Source organism: Chiloscyllium plagiosum, chromosome 19 (genome assembly GCF_004010195.1).
Source record: "Chiloscyllium plagiosum isolate BGI_BamShark_2017 chromosome 19, ASM401019v2, whole genome shotgun sequence".
Lineage (NCBI taxonomy): Eukaryota > Metazoa > Chordata > Chondrichthyes > Orectolobiformes > Hemiscylliidae > Chiloscyllium > Chiloscyllium plagiosum.
In genome coordinates this window covers 15,497,989-15,524,453 of record NC_057728.1, presented here as the reverse complement: position 1 = coordinate 15,524,453, position 26,465 = coordinate 15,497,989, and the positions used below count along the sequence as shown (strand labels likewise).

The window sequence follows — 26,465 nt, the reverse complement described above, 5'->3', positions numbered from 1 at the left end:
TGGCTGCACCACTCCAGCCTTGTTTTTTCGTTGGGCATGAAGAGAATTGACTCCCAGCAGGATCATGGCCTACAAGAGATCATCTCCATTTTCTAACAAGCTCCTGGCAGAATTGCCACTGAAACACTTAGAGATGGGAGACCAGTTAAAACAAGGAGAGCATTGAAGGTTATTGTGTAAAGCCTTACAGAAGGTTTCAGCAAAGATCAAGGCCTTCATCAGGTATATAATCAGCATTTGGATGTAAGACTTCAGACATACTGGCTTCTTCCCCACGATCCTAAGAACCACTGTGATGCCTTGCACAATGGTCCCACGGTCAGCAGTAAGTTGGAGGAGGATGCAGAGGGAACATGTTAGAGTAAAATACATACAAAACTGGGTAACATCTTCCCTCCACTTCTTGCATATGTTGGATAAAAAGGGGACATTAGTAGCATTACTAGAAAGGGTGGAACAGGAAAAAAATATGGTCATCAGAGGCCTTGATTTCTCCTTTCCATCAATCTGGTGTCTGAAGAAAATCTATCCCTTACACCAAAGCCCATACTCTGTGATTTACAGGTCTACAGCTGCCAATGTGCATTTATTAGCCAAGGCAGAATCTGACCGTACATCAAAGCTCATACAGTCAGCTCTGAGTCAGAGTTTGAAAGCTCAAGTCCCAAATCAATCATACTCAAGTACACCATCTAGGTTCCTAATACTAAAGGAGTGAAGCACTACAGACTTTCAGGAAAGACGTTAAAAATGAGATCTTGTCAGAACTCTCAGGTGGATATACAAAATCCTATGGCACTATCCTGAAGAGGAGCTGGGGAACTTCCCCTGGTATCCTGGCCAATTTTGGATGCTGGCAGTGAGGGAGCTCGTCATCCCAGAAAGTGGTAGAAGGAGTCCACCTCATTGTGCAGCTGGGGAGCACCTCTCTGTCCAGCTTCATCTCCCTTTGCCTCCAATTTCTTCTCTTTGGCCTCATGCAGCTGTTTCTCCTTACAGGAGGATTTTGGCATCTGACCATGCGAGACAACAGACTCAGATTTTCAGGAGACTGATGACCTGCTCAATATTAGTCTTAACGACAGTTGGCACCTCTGTCTCTGTCTGGTGCACCATTAGAGGGATGAATGACCATTTCTTTCAGCCCAGGATCTATCCTCATACCTTTGCAGTTAAAGCCCAAGGCAATCTTAATTAAGAGGAGGGATGGCCAATGCCAGGAAAGCAAGCTCATACATGGAGGAAGCTCTTTTATGGTTGACATTAGGATAGGACATTGAGTGTAGAGAAGACTTTCCTGCAAAAGTATCTTACCGGGCAGCCATTGGGTTCAATTATTGATGCCCTGCATCTGAGGCAGTCCAACATTGGGAGGAACAGTCCAATGTACCTGTCTTGATGGTCATTAAATGAATGTGCTATTCAGCTCTGCCAATCAGGGCACCACCCAACATGCAGTAGAGGACTGCCATTTTGGAGATGCCACTAAGGTCGACAGCTGATCTTTGGAAGGAGCGTGAAGTAAAGACGTTCATGGCTGTAGTGGCTTGGGCAGCACAACTGACATGGCTAGATGCCCAGTGCTACAAGATGTGAAGTTGCAGTGATGAAGGCACAGACATCTGTGAAACCTAGCAGCAAAATTAGGAAACATTATTATGTGTAAAGAGTGGAAGCATAAAACTTTCTTCCACAAATGGCAGCTGGTGCAACTGTTGATATGAGATTGATAGATTTCTGATACCCAAAGATATTCAACAGATCTGGATCAATGGCAGGAACACAGAGTTAGACCACAGATCAGCAATGATCTCAAACAGCAGAATAGGTGCAATGAACTTAATAGTCTATTCATGACCCGATGCTGCTTGTGGGCTCCTCTGATGTTGCCTTTCTGACATTACCACAGTGACCACACTTGCAAATTATTTAAGAATTCACCCAAACTGCAGTGATTTCCTACCAGCGTGATAAGTTTCCAACAAGTAATAGTATGATTCCTGCAGGCTTCGAGTAAACTAATAAAAAACACCATTGAAATAAATGCATGAACTGTCACAAAGAAGGGAATAGAAAGGCTCTTAACAAATCTTGCTCAAAGTCATGCAAGGCCAATTCTTCAAGGTTGAATGGAGAAGGTAACTGAGAAAGATCCTTAAATATTCTCCATCATAAAGTACACAATACAAAGTAAGGGCAGGGACAAAATTAAACATAGTAAAATAAGGCAAATACTGAGGTTGCTGAACAGTTTTGAATGGAAAAGAAATTATGTTTCCTGCACTTGCATCAGAGATGAAATTGCATTCAGCACAACAAAGATTAGTCCTGGACCTCTTGGTCTGTGTCGCTCACACAAAAGTAGTGCCTTGATTAAGTTAGACAGAGAAATGAATACAATATGCACTCAAATCAATGCTTCTCATATTTTCACCTGCCTTTCTCCTAACTTCAACAAATTTAAAAATGTTTACTCAGACTATTTCATGTGGACCTAGGCAAAGCTGCAGGTCAGCAGACTGAAGGAGAATACAACAAAAAACTCCATGAATGAGAGATAGAAGTAGGAGAAATCAGTAACTATAAACGGGGATAAAGGAAGGCTGAGAATCCAAGGGTTAGAAGTGTGAGACCATGTGCAGATACAAAGAAAAGTTGGGGACTGGGAGTTTGATTCTGATTAGAATGAAGTTAAAAAGTCACACAACAGCAGGTTATAGTCCAACAGGTTTATTTGAAACCGCAAGCTTTTGGAGGCCCAGTTCCTTCCTCAGGAAGTAGTGGGGCTCCGAAAGTTGGCGGATTCAAATAAACCCGTTGGACTATAATCCAGTGTCGTGTGATGTTTGACTTTGTCCACCACTGGCACCTCCACATTCTGAGTAGAATAAGTAAAGTACTGGATTAGAGCAGGATCACACTGTCCAGAATGAGATATAACACCATCTCCCACAATTACTGCAATGTAAGACTCTTAATTCCAAAGAGAAACCTTGTTTTTAAACATAGAATCAGTAGACACAATAATAACATTCCAAATCAATAGCCATCTTTCCAAGTCTGAATAAAATCCAGCACTCTGCCTACTCTTCATAACATATTCATTAAAGTCCACACTCAATAAATTGTAGCTCACACCAAGAAACATTCAACAACACACCTGGTCATTCAGAGCTATATTTTTTTCAAATATTCATTGTGAATTACCACTTAAAAAAAGCCAAATTTATAACTACATGCTTCATAGTTGCTTCAATTCTAATATGCAGTAATATAACTGGGCATATTACTCACTCATGTCCATGCTATTTGTAGGCAATATATATGTTCCTGATTTGTTCTCTTTAAGCTACAATTCCCTGCCATTTATACAATTCCCTACTTCAGAGAGTAACCATTGGCATCAAGTACAATCTGATCTGGGAATGAACAAGTGTCATATCAACATTTTTGGTCAGGATTTACTGGTGATAGTTAATACACAGATATTTTGTGTAACCAGGCTGTTTATACAGTGTTGGCTTTTTCAACACAACCAGTAAAGACTCCCATTCAACAAGTCACTCCTTTTCTTGGATGACATCTTTAGAATGTTCTTTTCGGTCACACATGTTGTGTTATTAATGAAATAAAAATTCCTATCTGTGATTTTGATAGATGATTCTGCAATCCTCCCCATTGCAATGGTAAGCACAATGGGTCAGAGTTGGAAAACCCATAATTTCTTTGCAATGTGAAAAGATTGCAAAGAAATACATTTATTTGCCTTGGGGAAAGATGAGGGCTGTGGGCTGCTCTCTTGCTTGGTTTTGGCCATAGCATTGTGTTTAAGAGATTGACATTTCAGCGCAGCCTGCAAGACTCTCAAGGACCAATGATCTGAGAATGACACTTTGAAAGTCACTGCCCTGAGCTACAAAAAGGAACTGCTGACTTTGACAGCTATTGACTATACAAATTTATTTGAAACGTGTCAGACCTCCTCTCAATGTTCCAGACTTACCCACAGTGCTTCATGTTGGGAGGTTTATCCATCCTCACAGCTAGTCTTATTTTTAAATCTGAATCTTGGCTATTTTTGGGAATGATCATCTTGTGCCATTCTGGTGTCTTCGGACTATTTGGAGTTGGATAGAGAATTACCTGAAAGACAAAGAATACAGAATCAGGCTTCCAATCGTTGGTGAGACAGAGACAGAGGCAAACAGGCACGTTTCACTTGCAGACATGAAGCTGTTCCACTTCATTATTACTGGTCACCTAGTGAACAGATAAAGCTACTATCAGATGGAGATTTCTATCAGCAGGAGTTAATATATCTGACAGCTGTTTGTGTGCTGTTTTTAGAAATGCACCATAATTGGCAACTTAGCACTCCAGATTTCTCTCATATTCGTCCTCTGCAAAGAGATATCTTGAAGGAGAAGTGAACTCAGTTAAATAAAAAGGTGTTTAGAAGGCTATTAAATGAGGGACAGCATTGAGGTGAAGTTGATGAGGAAGAGACTGGTTAAAGGACCAGCAATCAATGGATCAGTTGAAAGTGGCTGGTACGGAAAGTATTAATGTTATTAAAAAAGGAGCATATCACAGAATCACAGCAGCACAGGAGGTTGTCATTTGGTCTACTGTGCATCTGCTGCCTCTCCAAATATGCATCTCAGTTGGTGTCATTCACCTGCTCTTTCCCCTTAACACAGCACATTCTCCCTTGTTCAGATACCAGGCTAATTTCCTCTTGAGAGCGTCAACTGAGCCAACATCCACATGCTTTCAGAAAGTGCATTCCAGACTCATTACTCGCTGCAGGAAATTACTGCTTTTCCCATGTCACTTTTGCAATTCTTACATCTATATCCTCACATTCTCAATACTTTCACAAGGAGGATGAATTTGTCCCCACCTAAGCTGTCCAGAACCCTCATGATTTTGAATACCCCTATCAAATCTCCTCCCAGCCACCTTTTCTTCAACTGAGGCCAAATCAATTTTAATGAAAGTTCAGCAAAACTTCTGAAACAAAAGCAGAACAATGCAGATGCTGGAAACCTGAGATGGCAAAGAAAATGCTGGAAACACTCAGCAGGCCTGGTGTCATCAATGCAAAGAAATATAGAATTAACATTTCAAGTTCACCATGTCTTCTTTGGAACTGAAGAAATTGGTTCTATATTGTAGCAAAAGGTCAGAAGGTTCTATATTGTAGCAAAAGGCCACCAGAATGGGGACAGATGACAGACAAGTTCTGAGGAAGGGTCACTGGATGGGAAATGTTAACTCTGATTTATCTCCACAGATGTTGCCAGACCTGTTAAGCTTTTCCAGCAACTTCAGTTTTTGTTTGTGATGGACAAGGGCTGATGGCCTGATATTGTGGAACTCATTACTGAGACAGAGATAGTGCTGGAGATCAAATAACCAACATAATTTCCTTATAGGACAACATTTACATCAAGAAAAAATGGGGACCTGTAAGAAAGTAATTGCAATAATTGTGCCTTATCCCTTATTAATGAAGCCAAACGTTTCTAATCACAACAGGAGGACAGATTTCTGAATGAAACATTGATGATACCATAAGATTTAGATGCAGTGTCAATGTACAGGAGAAGGATAATGGAGAGAGCACCAGCTGGCATCATAGTGACAGCATCCAAAGAGAATAAATTTGCAAGTTCCTGTCACAGATTGTGTTATTACAATCTGTCCATTACAAATGGGCTCCAGAACCCAAAATAATAAGTTCATGCAGGTCAAGGCTGTTTTATGTTGTTACATTCTAGTTAACTGGACTCTCTTTGGTAAAACCTTGTTATGTAAAAGCTTTCAGGAAATAAATGTCTTTCTAAATGAATGTGAGGGATAATACATACCAGAAAAAAAGGCTTTTCTTCCAGCCTCCGAAACAATCGATCATAAGTTAATCCCAAGCAAAACATATCGATTCCCAAGGAAGACTTGGTGATATTTAAAATGGCAGACAGAAGGCTATCTGGTACTGGAATGGACATTGTTGTGCTGAAAGTCAGACTGTCCAGTACACAACAGGAATAGAGTCCAAAAGTAGGAAATGTATATTAAACCTTTACAAGACAGTGGCTAGGCCTCAAAGGGCTGTAATATTACCAAAATAAATCCCCACGAAAGAGCGGCGAAGGCCTTTTGGTATTATCACTAGACTATTATTCCAGAGACACAGGCAATGTTTGAGGTTCAAATCCCACCACGGCAGATGGTGGAATTTGAATTCAATAAAAATCTGGGATTAAGATGCCCAGACAACATTTGCTGATTTTTGGGAAAAACCCATCTGGTTCACTAATGTCCTTTAGCTAAGGAAATCTGCCATTCCTGCCCAGTCTGACGTACATTTGACTCCAGTACCACAGTAACGTGACTAACTTTCAGCTGCCCTCTGGGAAATTAGGGATGGGCAATAAAAACTGGCCAGGCCAGTGATGTCCATGTCCCATGAATTAATTTTACAAAAAAACAGGGGACAAGTATCTCTCCAGCAATAGTCAACATTTACAATAATTGGTCATGCATATCCACTGTATCCACAGTAACAGAGATCTTGTTCCCGGAGACAACAGATTCAACAATGACCTGTCATGAAGGTCTAAGCCCTCTGAGGCAACAGATTTTGAAGACACTGACCCTCTGCCTGTAGATCCTGTGTTATCTCCTTTGAGCTGTGTTTCCATGTCTCTTTCTTCCGCTTTTTGAAAGTGCACTCATGAAGGATACCTACATAAGCTGCTCCTATGTGTAATGAAGCCTGAAGCATGGAAGATCAGATCAAAGTGAGGAAAGTCACTTTGGTGCAATTACATTCAATAATTTGGAAAGCACCAGTGAAGCATGAAATCTGGCTCTCTGTTCAAATCTTCTGAGCACAAATCTTTCACATAGCCAGCTTAACAGCTGTTTAAAAATGTGTTGCTGGAAAAGCGCAGCAGGTCAGGCAGCATCAAAGGAGAAGGAGAATCGACGTTTTGGGCATAAGCCCTTCTTCAGGAATGAGGAGGGTTTGCCAAGCAGGCTAAGAGGTCTTAGCTTGCTTGGCACACCCTCCTCATTCCTGAAGAAGGGCTTATGCCCGAAACGTCGATTCTCCTTCTCCTTTGATGCTGCCTGACCTGCTGCGCTTTTCCAGCAACACATTTTTAAGCTCTGATCCCCAGCATCTGCAGTCCTCACTTTCTCCTAGCTTAACAGCTGTGCAGACTTCAGGGCTGTTATTTTCAATGAAACATTGCTTTTCACCGTGTTCTCTCCTTGTTGATCCTTTGAACTCCATGCACCTTGGGAAATCGGTTTATTATCTGTTAAACTAGAATCCTGGGTCAAATTCTAAACTAGTTGCCTACTTCCACGTGTAAATTACTTATCAGATCCTCACGTAAAGATGCATCCTTGTTAAACCCAGCAGTGGGTGGAATCATATTATGTTTCTGACCTTCAAGCATTCAAACCAATTGGCCATGGCAGTCAAACTCTGCCCATTGCATCCAACTCGGTTCAACACAATTTAGGAAGCTAGTGAAGGTCTGGAGAGAATGAATAAAAAGCTGGTTTGGAATTATCCATGGGTGAAAGACTTCAGTTTCATCGAGAGAGTGGAGAAGCTTTGGCTGTTTTCCTCGAAGCACCAAAAGATATGAGGGAAGTAATACAGTTGTTCAGAATCAGAGGATTTTGATCTTTTTCTCATATTTATTCTATTTCCACTGATGGAAGGATCAATAATCAGAGGATAAAAATTTAAGGTGATTGGTCAAAGAACCAGAGGGTAGTATGTTTTCCTTCCTACAATGAGTTATTGTGATTGAGAAAGCACAGCTTGAAAACACAAATGAAGCAGATTCAAAGCTGGGAGGGAGGATTCATTCAACCATTCTACCTAGGAGCTGGCAAAGATAAAATCGGCAGGATACTCTTGTTCTGTGATCTATCATTCTATCAATTTTGGTGATGAGGTCAGTTCCAAGTCTACTATTCCACCATAGAATCTATGTATTATAATTCATACATTGACCTTAGAAATTTTTGGAAAGTTGTGAAATAAATAGATAGATTGAAAAATGTACTATCGCAGCCCATAAGGAAAGACAGAGAGAAGAGGGGTAAAACACAGCATTATGATGCACTTTCTTGAGAGGATGTGTCATAAGTCATCTTTAATCAATGTAGCTTCACTGCACAATGGAAGAATATGCACATAATCAATGGTTAAAAGTATGCTGTAAACAAACAAAGCACCATCTGGATGTGTCATGCTGTGACCAACCGAATAAGTCACTGGTGTCTGACTTCATCTATATCATGTCTGAATGTGTTGTACTGTGGTGAATAAACCTACTGACTTTATCAAATGGATACCAGATGTGTTTTAACATGGACTCATTTATTTTCTGACAATCGGGTGTTTTTATGTTATCTGCTAACAAGTCCTCCTCCAGAGACACTTCAGACTGGATTAACAACTCGACAGGGATCCACACATGACAGTTAAGAAATGTGGGTGTACACCTTGAATCTCAGTACTTGTCTTTACTCTCTATAGAGAAAATAGTTAGAAATGTATCTATTATGGTAATATCACTGACAACCTCATCATAGCAGGCAACAATTACCTCAGATGACTTTTACAGCATAATTATATTTCATTATCCTGATGTGAAAAATGAATTAGAGGTAACAGCCTAAATTCATATTGTTGCGTTCCATTTTTAGAAATTAGACACACTGTCTTTCCAAGATTGGGAATTTTCCAAGAATGGCAATCGTGCATTGATTTCCAAGTTCATTAACAACTAACATCTGAGCCCACATTGGCAAGAGGGGTGGATCTTAGCTCAATAATGTCACCATGGGAAACATCAGAAAGTAGCAAGTTTCATTGTTGATGATCTTCTTGAAAGTGTACAGGTTGCATGAGTTAAAAGATATGCCCTTTTCTATGTTAAAGAACTGGCAAATTGCTCTAATTGACATCACTAATTGAGTAAATTGTTGACCATCTTTGTGAAAAGTGAATTAATTCAACCTATTGTGTTGCTCTATTCATTTTACGTAACTCAGTCTTTTATTGATGTGAGTAAGGAATACTCTGGGCAGCATTCCAGGGATTCCAACATTTCATGTGTGCGTGTATGAACAACCATGCCCAACAGTTTGAGTAACGAGTTGAGACAAACTACACATAGCATTAGAATGGAACAGACGATCAGTAATCAGTAAACAATACATTGTTATACATTAGGACCACAATTGCATCTTAATAATATAGCCCCTAGCAGTAGCTACAATGTAGGACAATATTTACATCAAGGTAAAATGGGGACCTGTAAGAAAGTAATTGCAATACTCACAGGAGGTTTTAATGTTCATATAAGTTCAACAAATCAAATTGGCAAAGGTAGTCTGTACGATGACTTTGAACAATGTGTTCAAAGGTAAGTTGATAAAGATATAGGAGGAGGCATTTAAGGAGATATATTCCATTGAGATAACATAAAATCCTCTGAGAATGGTGTTCCATTCATGACCAACTGAGGGAATTAAGGGTGATATCAATACGTAAGAAAAGATGTACGGTGCTACAAACATTAATCATTTGATGGTCCAGAATTGAATTTGCTGAAAAAAAACATGTTCTGCTGAGACTTTTCATATTGCATTCATCAGGACAATTTGCAAGAATTCAAATGGTAAACCAACATTTATGAGAAAGTGCCGATTGGTTGGCTAGTGGATTCTGATTGGATGTGGCATTGCCATGGAGAATGCAATCATTTATGGCCAGGCAAAGTTTGAAGTTTTTTAGTTTCAAACCAGTAGGGGCTGTCCTGCGAAATGACCCAGCAAACGTCTGTCACCCATTTTGTTCAGTGCATGTACATGTCATTTCTATCTGCAAAGAGCATGGTCCTGTTTATCAATATATGCAGCTTCCAGTATTTGCAAATCTGCTACTCTGAGAGCCCAACTGACACTCCTAAACTGGTGATCAGTGTCATTCCTTGCATGCTCAGAAATATCCAGCAAATGACGTCTAATTGTCGAATTGGGCTTATACTGATTGGAACTTAATTGAACCTAAAAGATTCTGAAAGGATTTAATATGGTAAATAATGACAGGAACAAGATACAATTTAAAAATAAGGGATCCCCTATTTAAGGAGAAAATGAGGAGGAATTTCTTCTCTTAGATGGTCATTTGTCTTCTGAATTATCTTCCAAACCTGCAGTTTAATTGTCAGGGGTTATGGGGGACAAGTAACGAAATTGAGTTATGGTCCCAGTCAGTTCAGCCATGATCCTATTGAATCACAGAAAAGGTTCAATTAAGTGAACTGTCTACTTCTGCTCTTATTACTCATAATTTAGTAATTCAGCAAGAGTCGGTGTTGATAATATTGTGATTTGAAAGGTACTTTCTCACTCATACTTTATAAATATATGAGAGTACAATAAGCCAGACTTCACTTTCAAAACAGAGGTGAGGCTAATGGCATCATCATAATTTATGAACATATGGTTCAGCAATAGAGGGCTGGTTATTGGCTACGCTCTATAAGATTGCTATACAAGTCGTCTTCCTTCACATTAAAGGCATCTCACTATCTGACCCACCGTCAAGATGTATTGAATGATGTGAAGTTACTGTCTGTGCGACAAATGAAATGAAACTCACAACAGGAAGCGATAGCCTGTAATTTCAAATCTAAGCACTTTCTTAATAGAATATGATGAAAATCAAGCATTTAAAAGTAGCTACCGTGAGCGTGAAATTTCATTCCTTCAGGTTTGGATTTTGGAAATTTAAAAATGCACAGTTGTTTTCTTTTTCTTTTGGATTCTTTTCACGTTCCCTTGCTCTAATCTATCAATTCTTGTCTTGATGTTCTTGATTTTACCAGGGGTCACCGATTATAATTTACACTTTGCTGTCAGTCTGTGCATGATTATTTCACAATCCTTTGGTGGCCAGTCGAGGAGAGATTTGGTGCTTGTGCAATCAGCTCAGATTTCCGATGCCTGGTTCCCTACTTTGCTACATTTTCTGTTCACATTTCAACAACTTGCTACATAACAAGGAAACAACCTCTAAGTCCAAGGGCACTTCTAACTACCAGCCAATACTGTTAGAGATCCTGTCCTAAGAAAATCTGGCTCATCACCTCTGAAAGGGTTTCAGAATTTCTTCCGTGTGCTATAAATTGGTAACACTTTGCAGTCACTAATACTACTCTCTATGAAGTATGTCACCAGAATGTGATTGAATCACAATCACAGCCAGCGCCAACAAGTCCCAGAGAGGAGAGAAGAAAAAGGGGGAAACTCAGTGGGCAGAAAGAAACAATGACATTTTAAAATGAACACAGACAGGTTATGGTTAACTTCCATATGTTTTTCCTCAGTTAAACAACTACTTATGTACCCAGACTGCAGCATTCACATTCAGTAGATCCCTTCAGGCCTACCTGGTCAGGTTCACCTGAGTTACCAGTGGCACCCTCTAGGATTCAACAGTCCAACACACTGCTGACAGGGCAATAATGAAGACTATTCCACGTGTGCAAATGCCATCTCTGAAAGGTCTCAAGGTACAAGGTAAGGTCACAAAAAGTAGGCGGAGCAAGCCGGCTAACTGGGAAAGTTGTGTGCTCGAAGGTTGGGAAGTAAGTGAACCCTGTTACCTTCGCAAAGTCCTGAACTTCACAGCATTATTAATTGCTGGACCCCAGTGAGAGTTAGTGTGTACCTGTGGTGAGTGCAATATGTAACAGAGGCTGCAGAGTGTGAGAGGGAGAATGAGGGCAAAAGGGAAAGCGAGGTGCAAGAGAGAGAGAGTGAATAGCACCACACAGCTTGGTGCAACCACATATATTGGTCCTCTCATGTGAAGCTGCATCATTAAAAATGTACATTTTTATTGTTTATTACATCTAGCCCCATCAGCATAACTTTCTGTTCTTCTTTTTCCCTCATGCACTTACCTAGCATTTATGCCATTTGCCTCAACTACTCTGCGTGATAGCATGTTAAACTTTCAATCACTGAGTCACGCAATTCCATCTACCATACCCAAAATTCCAGAGGCTAGCGTTCCGAATGGGTTCACATGCAAATATCATCTGCTTTTTGATAGCCCAAGTTTAGACTCTGTGAATTGTGAACATCTACTGTTTTAGAATTACAACTTCCTACAACCTATTGTTAGTAAATAACTCGACTGAGAGGTTTACATTTAGTTGAGTTAATATATCTACTGATAAGTTTAAATTTAGTTTATATGTTCAGTGTGCTGCAGTAAAGTGGCCATAATTCTTGAGGACCATTGGGCTACCTTCTCATTAGACCTGAGGGTCAACAGTCTTCAGACGAGGGGAGATGTTGAAAAGGACAGTCCTTCCTGGTAACCTCAGCCAGTTTGAGAATTAAACTCGCGCTGTTGGTATATCTGCATTTGAAACCAGCCATCCAGCCAATGGAGTCTGGTTGGACACCACTTACCTAGACTATTTACCAAGCAATACTTCATAAGAGAGTGAATGTGACTCCAGCAAATGCTTAGACAAAACTAAGTGCTAAGATTATTAGTTACAACTTCAGGCTTCTTGAAAAGAATATTCAAATCATATTTGTTATGAAGATGTGGGTGTACTGTACCTTTAAGAGAGTTAAAAGCTCGCAGTGACAGTACATGTGAAGTAGAATCCCCAAGAAGAAGAAAAGACGACAGGAATACAGAGAAACGTGAAAGCTGCCTGGTTTTGAGATAAGAGGTTGTGTTTGGTCAAGCTTAATCTGGGGTTTTATCGGACTAGGATTGTAGAAGGGAAGGTGAAAGATATCTTAGAGGAAGGAGTTGTAAATAGTTGTTAGTTCATTATTCTCTGCTATACTTTAAGAAATAAAGTTGTTAATTTATACTTTAAATAGGTCTTGGCCTCTCGAATTTTCACAGATTACTGCATGGGATATATCTTTTCTGTGTGGCTGTTTTATATTAAGCAAGATATTCACAGCTATTATTTTCACTGAAATGCTTGTTTTCCTAAGTTATCATGGAAAATAAACTTGTTTTCGGTTGTCTAAATACTATTGATACATTCACTCTCTTATCAGGTATTGCTTGGTCAGTAATCTAGATAAGTGCTCTCCAACCAGATCCTATTAGCTGATGGCTGGTTTGTAATGCATGACGCCGACAGCATGAGTTCAATTCCCAAGTGAGCAAACTGTCTTTCACAAAGGGTGGCCAATGATATGGAAATGGAGTTTGATGGATGGACAATATAACCTGTGAGATATGTAAGAAACATGACGCACTTTGTGCAAGTCTGAGCAAAGGCTTCAATAAGACAGGAATGGAACCAGAAATTAAGTTTAAAGGAACACTGCTTCCAGGGATTTGCTGCTGTAGCTGGAGTGGTCTAGTTAATCACTGAAGACAACAGGCAAGGAGGCGTCCTTGATAGAGTGATTGATCATTGTGTTTACCCCTTGTGAAGTTAAACAGAAATTCAGTGATTTACACACCAAGATTTATTTTCCATTTTAGGTTATATTTATTTCTTTTTTTTATGATATAGTTTGTAATTTTAAAATTATTATATTCAATAAATTACTATTTTAACACATTATGTGGTATTGTCATAACCACATAATGTGGTTATGTAAGAATCAAAACACAAAGAATACTCCACAAAGGCACTCTCATGTACACTGTTCACATCAGGATTCTGCTGCCAAATGATTGCATGCCTCATTAGAAGGACCCAAACATAGCAAAGCAAATAACACAGTGGCTGCAATGTGTGATGAGCTGTCAGGCCTTAGGGTGAACAGATAAATACATTTATTTCTACAATATAGGGAAGTGCTTTGAACAGACAGTTGCTAAAATGCTAGCAGATACCACGAGTCAGAAGGTATGATGAGAAACCATACAAGGTAGCTGGGAAGACATGGTCAAGAAGGACCTTAGCTGTGTAGATGTGTCAGTAATAAAGGCCAGCCACTCGCGAGGATAACCAAGAGACCTTCAGAGCCCAGACCAACATGATCAGAGGGATTCTTAATGTGATTGAGTCCTTCACAGTTGAATCATCATGCTCTTACCAGCTCTACTATAAATAATACAACAGTTTCCCAATCCTGGAGGAAAGCTGCAAGTTGAAATAGATGACACCACATGAAGGGAAAAAGGAATTTGAAAGGAAAGGCTGGAGTTACACTGATCTGTGAGGATTTACAGAAAGGCTGGAATGAGTTACAGTCTAGCAGTTGGGAGATGTGGAATAAGACAGCACAGGCGAAGAATTGCTACGGATGGGGCAAGTTAGATAGGGAACAAAAAAAAAAGTAAATCTGGAATAGGAACCGGCAGAGAAAATCCCCAGCCGGCTCAAGTCAGGCTGGGTCGTTAAAATTCTACCGAGGCTTTGGGTAGAGGCAAAAAGGAGAGAACGGTGGCTTGATTCACTCAGGTTGCACTTATCCGAGAGGGTTGAAAGCAAAGGCAGATGAGAAATGGTCAAGGAAGCCCCATTCCAGAATTAAGCTCAAAACAGATGATGCCAAACAAAGACTCAGATTCCTGACATGATAAGTAGTTCCATGACAAGGAATAAGCAGTTTATGTTGAGCTGCTTAATATTTTATGGGTATGTTGAACTTTAAATACAACTTGAAAATTAATAAGAAAAAGTAAATGTGACACCCTACAAGTAAGGCACTGACACATTAAACATGCAATGGAAGCTCTACAACTGTTTGGAGTTTTATTTACATCAGAGCATGACCAAACATAGTCCTAAATTTTTTGTTCCAATTCATTTCAGGCATTCAGTAGGAAATTCATGGAATCCCCACAATGTGGAAACAGGCCATTCAGTCCAACAACTCCCTAAACTCCCTACCCACACTCAGAATCCCAGCCCACCCCACCCCTGCAACCCTGTACCTCCCACGCAGATATGGGGACAATGTGCAAACGCCACACAGAAAGTTGTCCAATGCTGGAATTAAACCCAGGTCATAAAGTCATAGAGGTGTACAGCATGTAAACAGACACTTCAGTCCAACTCATCCATGCCAACCAGATATCCTAACCTAATCTAGTCCCACTTTCCAGTACTTGGGGCCTGTATCCCTCTAAACCCTTCCTATTCATATACCCATCCAGATGTTTTTTAAATGCTGTAATTATACCAGCCTCCACCACTTCCTCTGGCAGTGTGTGAAAATGCTGCCCCCACCCCTTAGGTCCCTTTTAATTTTTTCCCCTCTCACCTTAAAACTATGTCCTCTAGTTCTTTGTCTATTTATCCTATCCATGCCCCTCATGGCTTTATAAACCTCCATAAGGTCACCCCTCAGCCTCCTACGCTTCAGGGAAAACAGCCCCAGCCTTTTCAACCTCTACCCATTGCTCAAACCCTCTAACCCTGGCAACATCCTTATAAATCTTTTCTGAACCCTTTCAAGTTTCACAGCATCCTTCCAATAGGAAGGAGACCAGAGCTGCACACAATATTCCAAAATCGATGTCCAGTACAGCTGCAATATGAACTCCCAACTCCTATACTCAATGCTCTGACCAATAAAGGAAAGCATACAAATACCTTCTTCACTATCCTATCTACCACTTTTAAGGTGCTATGAAGCTGCACTCCAAGGTCTCTTTGTTCAGCAACACTCCCTCGGACCTTACCATTAAGTGTATAAGTCCTGCTAAGATTTGTTTTCCCAAAATGCAGCACCTCACATTTACCTAAATTAAACTCTATCTGCCTGTCCTCAGCCCATTGGCTCATCTGATCAAGATCCTGTTGTAATCCGAGGTAATCTTCTTCACTGTCTACCACACCTCCAATTTTGGTGTCAACTTATTAACTATACCTCCTATGTTCACATCCAAATCATTTATATAAATGACAAAAAGCAGCAGACCCAGCACTGATCCTTGTGGCACACCGTTGGTCACAGGCCTCCAGTCTGAAAAGCAACACTCCACCACCACCCTACCTTCTACCTTCAAGCCAGTTCTGTATCCAAATGACTAGTTCTCTCTGTGTTCCATGAGATCTAACTGTGCTAACCAGTCTACCATGAGGAAGCTTGTCAAATGCCTTACTGAAATCCCTGGTGCAATGGGGCAACAATTAGATTAGATTACTTTGCAGTGTGGAAACAGGCCCTTCGGCCCAACAAGTCCACACCGACCCGCCGAAGCGCAACCCACCCATACCCCACATTTACCCCTTACCTAACACTAGGACAATTTAGCATGGCCAATTCACCTAACCTGCACATCTTTTGACTGTGAGAGGAAACCGGAGCACCCGGAGGAAACCCACGCAGACACGGGGGGAATGTGCAAACTCCACACAGTCAGTCGCCTGAGGCGGGAATTGAACCCTGGTCTCTGGCGCTGTGAGGCAGCAGTGCTAACTACTGTGCCACTGTGCCGCCCACAATGGTAACCAATGCTAACCAATAATTTTTGACAGCAAATTGGTTTAAAGGAATTATTAAGATTTCTTTGATCTCAAAGTCACTTAGAATGTCCAGTTAATATCAAAGCCAGTTTGCTTGGTTATTGATGGGTGAGTGACATGGAAGTGAAACAGGTGCCAAAATTACTTTCAAAAACTTGAAACTACATTTAAATAAATAGTCTGTTGTGAAGCGAATACGAAGATGAATATCTTGGTATAGGTCCATTTGTTATAAAGTAGAAGCAGAAAGACAGCAAGACTGACTCCTGGGATGACAGGACTGCTGTACAAAGAGCGACTGTATCTATTAGGAGGGTACTCACTGGAGCTTAGACGAATGAAGGAGGGATCTCATAGAAACCTATAAAACTCTCACAGGACTAGACTGGGTAAACACAGGAAAGACATTCCCAATGACTAGGCAAAAGTGAGGACTGCAGATGTTGGAAACCAGAGTTTAGATCAGAGTGGTGCTAGAAAAGCACAGCAGGTCAGGCTGCATCCAAGGAGCAGGAAAATCGACATTTTGGGCAAAAGCCCTTCATCAGGAATAGAGGCAGGTAGCCTCCAGGGTGGAGAGATAATGACTGCAGAGTCCAGAACCAGGGGGTCCCAGTCTAAGGATATGGGGTAAACCCTTTAGGACTGAGGTAAGGTGAAATTTCTTCACCCAGAGAATGGTGAACCTGTGCAATTCTCAGTCACAAAGAAAGGTTGAGACCAAAATATTGAGGTTTTCAAGAAAGAATTAATTATAATTTTTAGGGCTAAAGGGGTCAAAGGGTATGGAGAGAAAATGGGAACAAGGTACTGAGTTGGATGATTAGTCATAATCATATTAAATGGCAGAGCAGGTTAGAAGGACTGAATGGCCTATTCCTTCATCCATGTTCTATCTTGTATCATCAAAAGATTTACTGGAAGACTCAATTAATGATATTAATTAATAAAGGCTGGGCCCACTATTAATATTCCAAACAGAAAAAATTGCCCCAGTCAGATAAGTTTTTGTCAGGCTCATTCAGAGGAAGAGAAAAATATATAACAAATCTGAGCAGGATTTGGCCATTCAGTTCCTACTGTGCCAGAGAGATCACGACTGATTTGATTATGTCTTTAATTCCGCTATCCATCCTGCCTTCTATAACTTTCAAAACTTCATAACTCCCTTGTTAATCAAAATTGAATATATTCAACATCTCAACCTCTGCTGTTCACCAGGATGAGAGTTCAAATATTAACAATCCTCAGAAAAGAAACACCTCCTTATTCCCAAGACAAATGGAAGCTCTACTTTGAAACTGCATCCCCCCAAGTTCTAGATAATACAGAGTAAAATATTTTCTCAGATTTACCCTGTCACAGCCATCAGAATTTAAATGATTCAATCCATAAGATCATCTCCTACTCTTCTGAACGCCAATAAGCAAAGATTAAAAATATTCAACATATCCTTGTAAGACAAATGCATCATCCCAGACTTCAGCTGAATGGAACTTCTTTGAACTGCTTCCAATGGAGCTACACCTCTCCTCAAGTGAAAATGACCAAAACAGTATTCTAAGTGTAATTCAACTAATGCACTGTGGCAAGGCTTCCCTGCCTGCATTCTCCAAGCACCTTGCAATAAATGCCAATATTCCATTAACCTTCCTAATTAATTACTGTACCTGCACACTAATGTTTTGTCATTTATCTCCAAGGACACACAGGTCTCTCTGCACCACAACATTCCACAATCTCCATTGATTCTAATCTTCTTGTGAAAGTGGACAATCTTCCCACATCATATTCCATCTGCCAAATCTTTGCCGAATCACCTAATCAGACTCGTTTTGGGAAGTCATGGAGACTCTGTGCCTTTTTAAAAAATTGTTTCAGGGCCCAAATCCAGAAGTTTCACTCCCATTTCTGGTAAATATCCAGCAGGAAAGTGAGAGTGGAATGCGATGCACATATGTGGGAAACTAGATTCAAGCAGGGCTATTTGAACTCAGTGCTAAGTCTGAACAGACCATGAGGGGTAAGGCTGAGAGAATCTAACATTCAATACAACAACTGGGACAAAGTGGTTTGCCTCAGCTTTGATCGACCATTGTGACTGTCTTCAAACCCTTTTCAGTCTAGCATGCACTCTTGCCCAGAATGAAGACCCCATTATTTGAAAGTGTTTCTCTCGAGCTAGGTTAAAATGTTAAAATGAAATATTTAGAATGTTTCCTGACTGTGCAACTGCCTCAGGTGTGAAATTCCTGGCCTAAATATCTTTCTTAAAACTTGCTTTCTCACCTTTATATTGGTACCAAATTCTGCCCTTCATTTAAGTCATTTATCTAGATCATAAACAATTTTGGAAACAGCACTAATTTCTGTGGTACTCCAAAAGTTAGTTTGCCAAGTTGAAAATGACCCATTTAACCTGATTTTGCATTCTATTAGCTAATCATCTATTACACTGATACATCACCATCAATCACATGAACTCTTCTTCTGCACCATAATCATTTCCGTGGCACCTCATCAAACATCTTTGGAAATTGTGACTCTATATTGTCTCTGGTTGCATTTTGTTTATATAAATATCCAACTCCTACTCTTTAACACTGGCTTTGAGCATTTTCTCCAATGTCAGACATGAGATGAATGAGCCTATAGTTGCTGGGTTTCGGTCTCCTGCCTTTCTTAAACAGTATGCTAGAAAAGATAGACAAGTACAGTAGTACAAATGATCCACATCCATCAATGGTAGAGCACAGATACTAATGATTCCCAGATACTTCCACTAAAGAGGAGTTCCGATTGACAGAAGCATGAAGTGGTGAAGAGGTTTTGTAGTCTTGAGTTAGAAAACATTGAGCTTATCTCGTGTGGCCATCATGAAGTCACAATTTGCATGAAAAAAAAACTAAGGGTTTTCAATACAGAAATGCAACTCCTGAATGTGAAGGTGAGTCTTACCTTCCCCAATTCTTTATCTTCCAGGGCAAGTACTCCTGTGCTCTCTGTGAAGAATTTAATCTTCACAATTGGTCGAGGATGTGTTGTGGTAAAATCTCCCTGAGTGCCCCACCTGCAAAAGTTAGAAAGCAAGGAATGATTTTCTACTTTGTTTTTAAATGCACGGTTAATAGCACCAAATTTAGTTTGGCCATATCTTTGTTTACATTGTTTTTTTAATCACACAGACATAAAGGATATTTTATCACTATTGTATATATCCAGGTAGGTTGGCAACTTGTGCAGTTATGGCACAGGTATTGTCATGAAATGGTAGAGCCTCACTTATGCCAGATGAGTTACACTTACCTGCTTTCTGCTTAGAATCTCACACCAAGCACACTGATCCAACCATACAGAAGTTACCAAATTCTTAAATTTATCTGAACACTGTGGCAAATGTGATGTACTAAACACATAGATATCTCAAGTGGGTTTAAAAATAAAAGAAATCATTAGGCAGTAAGGAGAAACATTTTTGGTGGTGATAAATTGTACTGTGGGAAACCAGCGTGCAAGGAAAAATATCATCAATAAGGCTTCCTCAATTCATGCTTTAGCTTTTGTGTCTTTGCTATTGTTAATGTGGTGTTCTTCCTTTTCAATGCAAGGATGGGTGCCTAAAAAGATAAGAGGCTTTGAAATTACTCCTGATACGGACACAGTTCATCTCCTAAATGTAGTCTTACATGTGGGTTTTGCATTAAATTTAACAAGATGTTCAACAATAAATCTTGCAGACAAAGATATTAGTTAATGACTGTTTTTGCACAGTGTGTGTTCTCGGATAAACCTGGTTTTTGAAGTCCACAGGTCACAACATTAAATTTTGTGCTCAGATCTCTTCACGGTCTTGTTACTCCCTGTTTCAATTACTTTCCTTAGAGTCATACAGCACGGAAACAGACCCTTCGGTCCAACCAGTTCATGCCAACCATAATCCCAAACTAAACTAGTCCCACCTGCCTGCACTTTGTGCATATCCCTCCAAACCTTTATTTGTGTATTCATCGAAATGCCTTTTAAACTTTGTCACTGTACCCGCATTCACCATTTTCTCTGGATGTTCATTCCACTTATGAGCCACTCTCTGTGTAAAAAATTGCCACTCAGGGTTTTTTCACAAATCTTTCTCCTCTCACCTTAAAAATATGTCCCCTAGTCTTGAAATCCCCCACTCAAGATAAAATGACACCTGACATTCACCTTATCTATAACCTACATGATTTTATAAACCACTATAAGGTCATCTCTCAATCTCCCACGCTCCAGTGAAAAACATCCCAGTCTATCCAGCCTCTCCTTGTAGCTCAAACTCTCCATTCGTGGCAATATCCTGGTAATTCTCTTCTGAATCCTCTCCAGCTACATCCTCTCCGATCCTTCCTATAACTGGGTGACCAGAATTGGACACAGTACTCCAGGAGAGGCCTCACTAATGCCCCATACAACGTCAACATAACATTCCAACTCCTATACTCAAAGGACTCAGCAATGACAGCAAGAATACTAAATATCTTCTTAACTACACTAACTATATGTGATGAAAACTGATCTCTCTGATCTAAAACAGTACCCAAGGGCCTCTTATTAACCCTATTACTCTCAGAAATTTCTACACACCTCCAATACTGGCCTGTTGCATGTCGTCAATTTCCATTGTTTCTTAATGTGCAATTATTTTGGATTTATGCTCTGGAGTTCCTTCATGCCGGGTCTTTGTTCTTACTTTGCATTCCCTCTTTAAAAAAGTTCACTTAAACCTACCTTACTCCAATCAAGCTTTTGTTTACTTGTTCCAATATCTCCTCATATGGCTTGAAATCAAATTCTTTCATAATTCTCATGCAAAACACCTTAGAATATCTCTCTCCATTACAGGTGTTCTTGTAGCGGTATAAATGCTTGACATTAAGGGATTATCTCTCTCTCTTTACTTCAGGCTAACTACGTACAGCATTTCACTTATTACACTTGTCATCCAGCCTCCAAAGGTTCTGTGCAAAATTTAATGAAACTCTTCATTTCAAATGGCCACAACAGATTTAAGAAAATTATTTAATTTCAGCCAAAATTAAATGCATCTTTTTACAATTATATGGTTTGAAAGCACCAAGGACTTAGCAAGAGGACATAGAGCAGGCAGTTATTAATGGCTAACATCTTGGTCCCTGATTCCAGATTAGTCATCTCAAATGTGCAGTCTCATTAAATTAATTAATTGAAAAAAGATACAGCATTCTCAATTAAGACAATTCAGCACAACACACTCAAGTACATTTCAGCCTCCTTGCAAAATCTTTTTGCCCGCTGTTATCAGACTTCTGAATGGACCTCTCAAGTTTTAAATTTAATATCCAACTCGTTCTTTGTACAGCTTCTCTGCAACCATAACATTGCATTCCTCACTCTGTTCTATTACCCTCATGTACCTTGTATGGTATGACTTACCTGTAGTGCACACAAAACAAAACTTTTCCAATTACCTAGGTACATGTGACAATAACAAATCAAACCAAATCAAACTGGGGTATCATTTCCCAGGAGCTCTATGCAACAGCAATAGTTAGATTTTACAAATTAAATATTGCGAAATTCTTTACATCAACTTGTAAAAACATTTAGGATCTACTAAACATCCAGAAATAAAGTATTGACAGTCCTTTATACCAGCAGTATTTTGCTTTTGAAACTGATGAGGCACATTGGCCATTATTGATGTTCTTGTGCATTTCTGAACTTCTTATTTGAAGCTCAGTAGATGCCCAGAAATATTACTGACTGGTTAGATAAATAAATGTTTTTTTCTGTATGAATAGTGGACAGTGAGAGATGCTGAGTGATAACTTTCTCACCTCGATCTTAAAAGCATATCAAACAGACTGGCAATTTTCTTTGAACAGTCCTGTCACAATTCTGTTCTACTTCAGCTGGTCTTGCTATTCAGCAGTCAATCATTGTTGAGGTGTGAGAGTGCCTGGTCCAAGAAATTTGGAGTGTACATCTGAGCTTGCTTGAGTTACTTCATCCAATTCTGGCATAGCAAACAATGACTCCCCTTCAAAAAGTATACTGATGGCTGTTGAGTACCTCGGAGAAAGTGAGGACTGCAGATGCTGGAGAATAGAGCTTAAAAATGCGTTGCTGGAAAAGCGCAGCAGGTCAGGCAGCATCAAAGGAGCAGGAGAATCGACGTTTCGGGCATAAGCCCTTCTTCAGGAACACTTTGGGCTTATGAAGATTCTTTCTTTCAATCTTCAAATTGTGACATATTCATGTTGAAACTTTGGTGGGCTTGAATTGACGGGGTCCAAAGAATACACATAGACCCTGGAAAGACTGCAGAAAGGGCCAGAAGACACTTTGATAATGGCAGAGGAGAGTTTTGAAAGGTTTGGAAAACCTAGACTATTAACGAGTTTTGAGAAGATTTGTAGCTCAGGTTGAGGTTCTAGATGTAGGTTTGCTCGCTGAGCTGGAAGGTTCATTTTTAGACATTTCATCACAATACTAGGTAACATCTTCAGTGAGCCTCCGGATGAAACACTGGTGGCATAGCCCACTTTGTATTTATGTGTTTAGGTTTCCTTGGGCAGACCTAGACTGTTTCAGTTGAAGGATGAAAATGGAGATTCACTACTTTGATTCCTGGGATGAAAGGGTTGTTTTCTGTGGAAGGATTGAATAGAATGGGATTTTTTTCAATGATGTTCACAAGAATCAGATGATCGTATTAAAAAGTATTAAACACTTAGAGGGCTGGACGGGGCAGATGCTGAGCAGTTGTTTCCCCTACCTGGACACTCTCGAGCTAGCATTCAAAGTCTCATAGAACATTGAACATTACAGTGCAGTATAGGCCCTTCAGCCCTCACTGTTGCACTGACCTGTGAAATCAATCTGAAGCACCATCTAACCTACACTATTCCATTATCATCCATATGTTTATCCAATGACCATTTAAATTCTCTTTATGTTGGCGAGTCTACTACATTCCATGCCCTTACTACTCTCTGAGTAAAGAACCTAAAGAACCTAGCCGTTCTATACCTATCATCTCTCAATTTAAACTATGCCCCACCATGCTGGCCATCACTATCTGAGGAAAAAGGGTCTCACTGTCCACCCTATCTAATGCCCTGATCATCTTGTATGTCCCTATTAAGTCACCTCTTAAGCTTCTTCTCTCACTAAAACAGCCTCATATCCCTCAGCCTTTCCTCAGGGGACATTCCTGCCATACCAGGCAACATCCTGGTAAATCTCCTCTGCATCCTTTCCAAAGCTTCCATTTCTTTCCTATAATGTGGCGACCACAACTGCACCCAATATTCCAAGTGTGACCGCACTAGAGTTTTGTACAGCTGCAACATGACCTCGTGGCTCCGAAACTCAATCCCTCTAACAATAAAAGCTAATGCACTGTACACCCTATTAACCTCGGTGGCAACTTTCAGGGATCCATGTACATGGACACCAAGATCTTTCTGCTCATCCACACTAACAAGAATCTTACCATTAGCCCAGTACTCTGCATTCCTATTTCTCTTTCCAAAGTGAATCACCTCACACTTTTCCACATTAAAATCCATTTGCTACTTCTCAGCCCAGCTCTGCAGCTTTTCTATGTCCCTCTGTAACCTGCAACATTCTTCAACACTGTCCACAACTCCACCAACCTTATTGTCATTTGCAAATTTACTAACCCATCCTACTACGCCCTTATCTAGGTCATTTATAAAAATGACAAACAGCAGTTGGCCCCAAAACAGATCCTTGCAGTACACCACTAGTAACTGAACTCCAGGACAAACATTTCCCATCAACTACCACCCTTTGTCTCCTTTCAGCTAACCTGTAACTCTCAAGCGCCCCAACTAAGCCTTCATGCTTCAGCTTTTCATAAGTCTTCTTCTTCTTCTTGATAAGAAACTCAACTTCTTTAGTAAACCACGGCTTCCTTGCTTGACCACTTCCTCCCTGCCTGATAGGTGCAAACTTATTAAGGAGACCCTGTAGCTGTCTCTTTAGAGTAAAATTTAACTCCACATTTCAGTTGTGCCCATCCCCTGCAGTTTCCTTCCTCATGCTATGCATCCTACATCTTGCCTAATCACATTATATTTGTATTCCCCCCAGCTATAACTTTTGCCCTGCAGTATATACCTGTCCCTTTTCATCGCTAAAGTATACATAACCGCATTGTAGTCACTTTCACCAAAGTGCTCACCTACCTTCAAATCTAACACTTGGCCTGGTTCATTCCCCAGTACTAAACCCAATGTGGCTTTTCCTTTTGTTGGCCTGTCTACATGCTGTGTCAGGAAACCCTCCTGCACATATTGGACAAAAACTGACCCTTCTCAAGTACTCAAACTATAGCATTTCCAGTCAATATTTGGAAAGTTAAAGACCCCAATAACAACTACCCTGTTACTCGTGCTCCAATCTGGAATCATCTTTGCAAACCTTTCCTCTACATCTCGGGAACTATTCGGAGGCCAATGCATAACTCCCAACAGGGTGACCTCTCCTTTCCTCTTTCTAACCTCGGGCCATACTACCTCAGTAGACGAGTCCTCATCAAATGTCCTTTCTGCCACCACAATGCTGTCCTTGACTAACTATGCCACATCTCCCTCTCTTTTACCACCTTCCCTGATCTTGATGAAACATCTAAACCCTGAAACCTGCAACAATCATTCCTGTGCCTGCTTTATCCATGTCTCTGAAATGGCCACAACATCAAAGTCACAGGTACCAACCCATGCTACAAGTTTAGATTAGATTAGATTAGATTACAGTGTGGAAACAGGCCCTTCGGCCCAATAAGTCCACACCGACCCGCCGAAGCGAAACCCATCCATACCCCTACATTTACCCCTTACCTAACACTACGGGCAATTTAGTATGGCCAATTCACCTGACCCTGCACATCTTTGGACTGTGGGAGGAAACCGGAGCACCCGGAGGAAACCCACGCAGACACGGGGAGAACGTGCAAACTCCACACAGTCAGTCGCCTGAGGCGGGAATTGAACCCGGGTCTCTGGCGCTGTGAGGCAGCAGTGCTAACCACTGTGCCACCGTGCTGCCCACTAATTCCGGATTACCCACCTTATTCCGGATACTCCTGGCATTAAAGTAGATACACTTAAAATCACCTTTCTGCCTGCTGGTACACTTCTGCGACCTTGAAACCTTGTTTATGAGCTCACTACTCTCAACCTCCAGTACAGTGTTGCAACAATTCAGGTTCCCATCCCCCTGCTGAATTAGTTTAAACCCTCCTGAAGAGCATTAGCAAATGTCTCCCCCAGAATATTGGTACCCTTCCGGTTCAGGCGTAGTCCATCCCGCTTGTAAAGGTCCTATCTAACCCAGAATGAGCCCTCTCAGATCAACTCTTTTGGGATTGAGATGAGAAGTGTCACAACATGGGGTAAACCCTCCTGCTTAATGTAAAACCAGCAACACAGAAAAGATTTATCCCGTGCAGTAATCTGTGAAACTGCAGGCCAAGGTCTCTTTAGAGTAAAATTTAACAATTTTATTTCTTAAAATAAAAGAGAGAATAATTAGATAATCACTATTTAAAATTTCTTTCTCTAACCTATCTGTTACCTTCCCTTCTATAATACCAGTCCGATAAAACTCCCAATTAAGATTTATAAAACAACATTTCTTATTTCAAAACCAGGTAGCTGTAGGTTCTTATCTTCGGATCTTCCTGTGTCTTCTTTTCTCCTTGTTAGGAATTCCTGCATCACAGGTTACTGATTGAAAAGGTACTTTTAAGAGAGAGCTATTTTCAAGCAGTCTGTTTACATTCTGGACCATGGCAGTTCTCCTCTCAACTGTTCAATTTCCCCGGTCTTATAGTCCAGAGAATCGGAATGTGTCATTGGCCTTTAAGATTATCAATATACTCAATTCAAACTTGATTGGAGT

General features: G+C 40.4%; 1 protein-coding gene across 27 annotated transcripts in view; it reads right to left on the bottom strand.

Moving 5' to 3' along the window:
- The window catches only part of cadps2 (Ca++-dependent secretion activator 2), a 724,760-nt gene that overhangs the window by 322,776 nt on the left and 375,519 nt on the right, over positions 1 to 26,465 (bottom strand). For all 27 annotated transcript variants that reach the window (XM_043709173.1, XM_043709174.1, XM_043709162.1 and 24 more), the window contains exons 7-8: positions 19,476 to 19,587; positions 4,004 to 4,143 (exon numbers count right to left, since the gene is read on the bottom strand). In XM_043709173.1, coding sequence (XP_043565108.1) covers positions 4,004 to 4,143; positions 19,476 to 19,587 — 252 coding nt within the window. The remainder of the gene's footprint in view (positions 1 to 4,003; positions 4,144 to 19,475; positions 19,588 to 26,465) is intronic.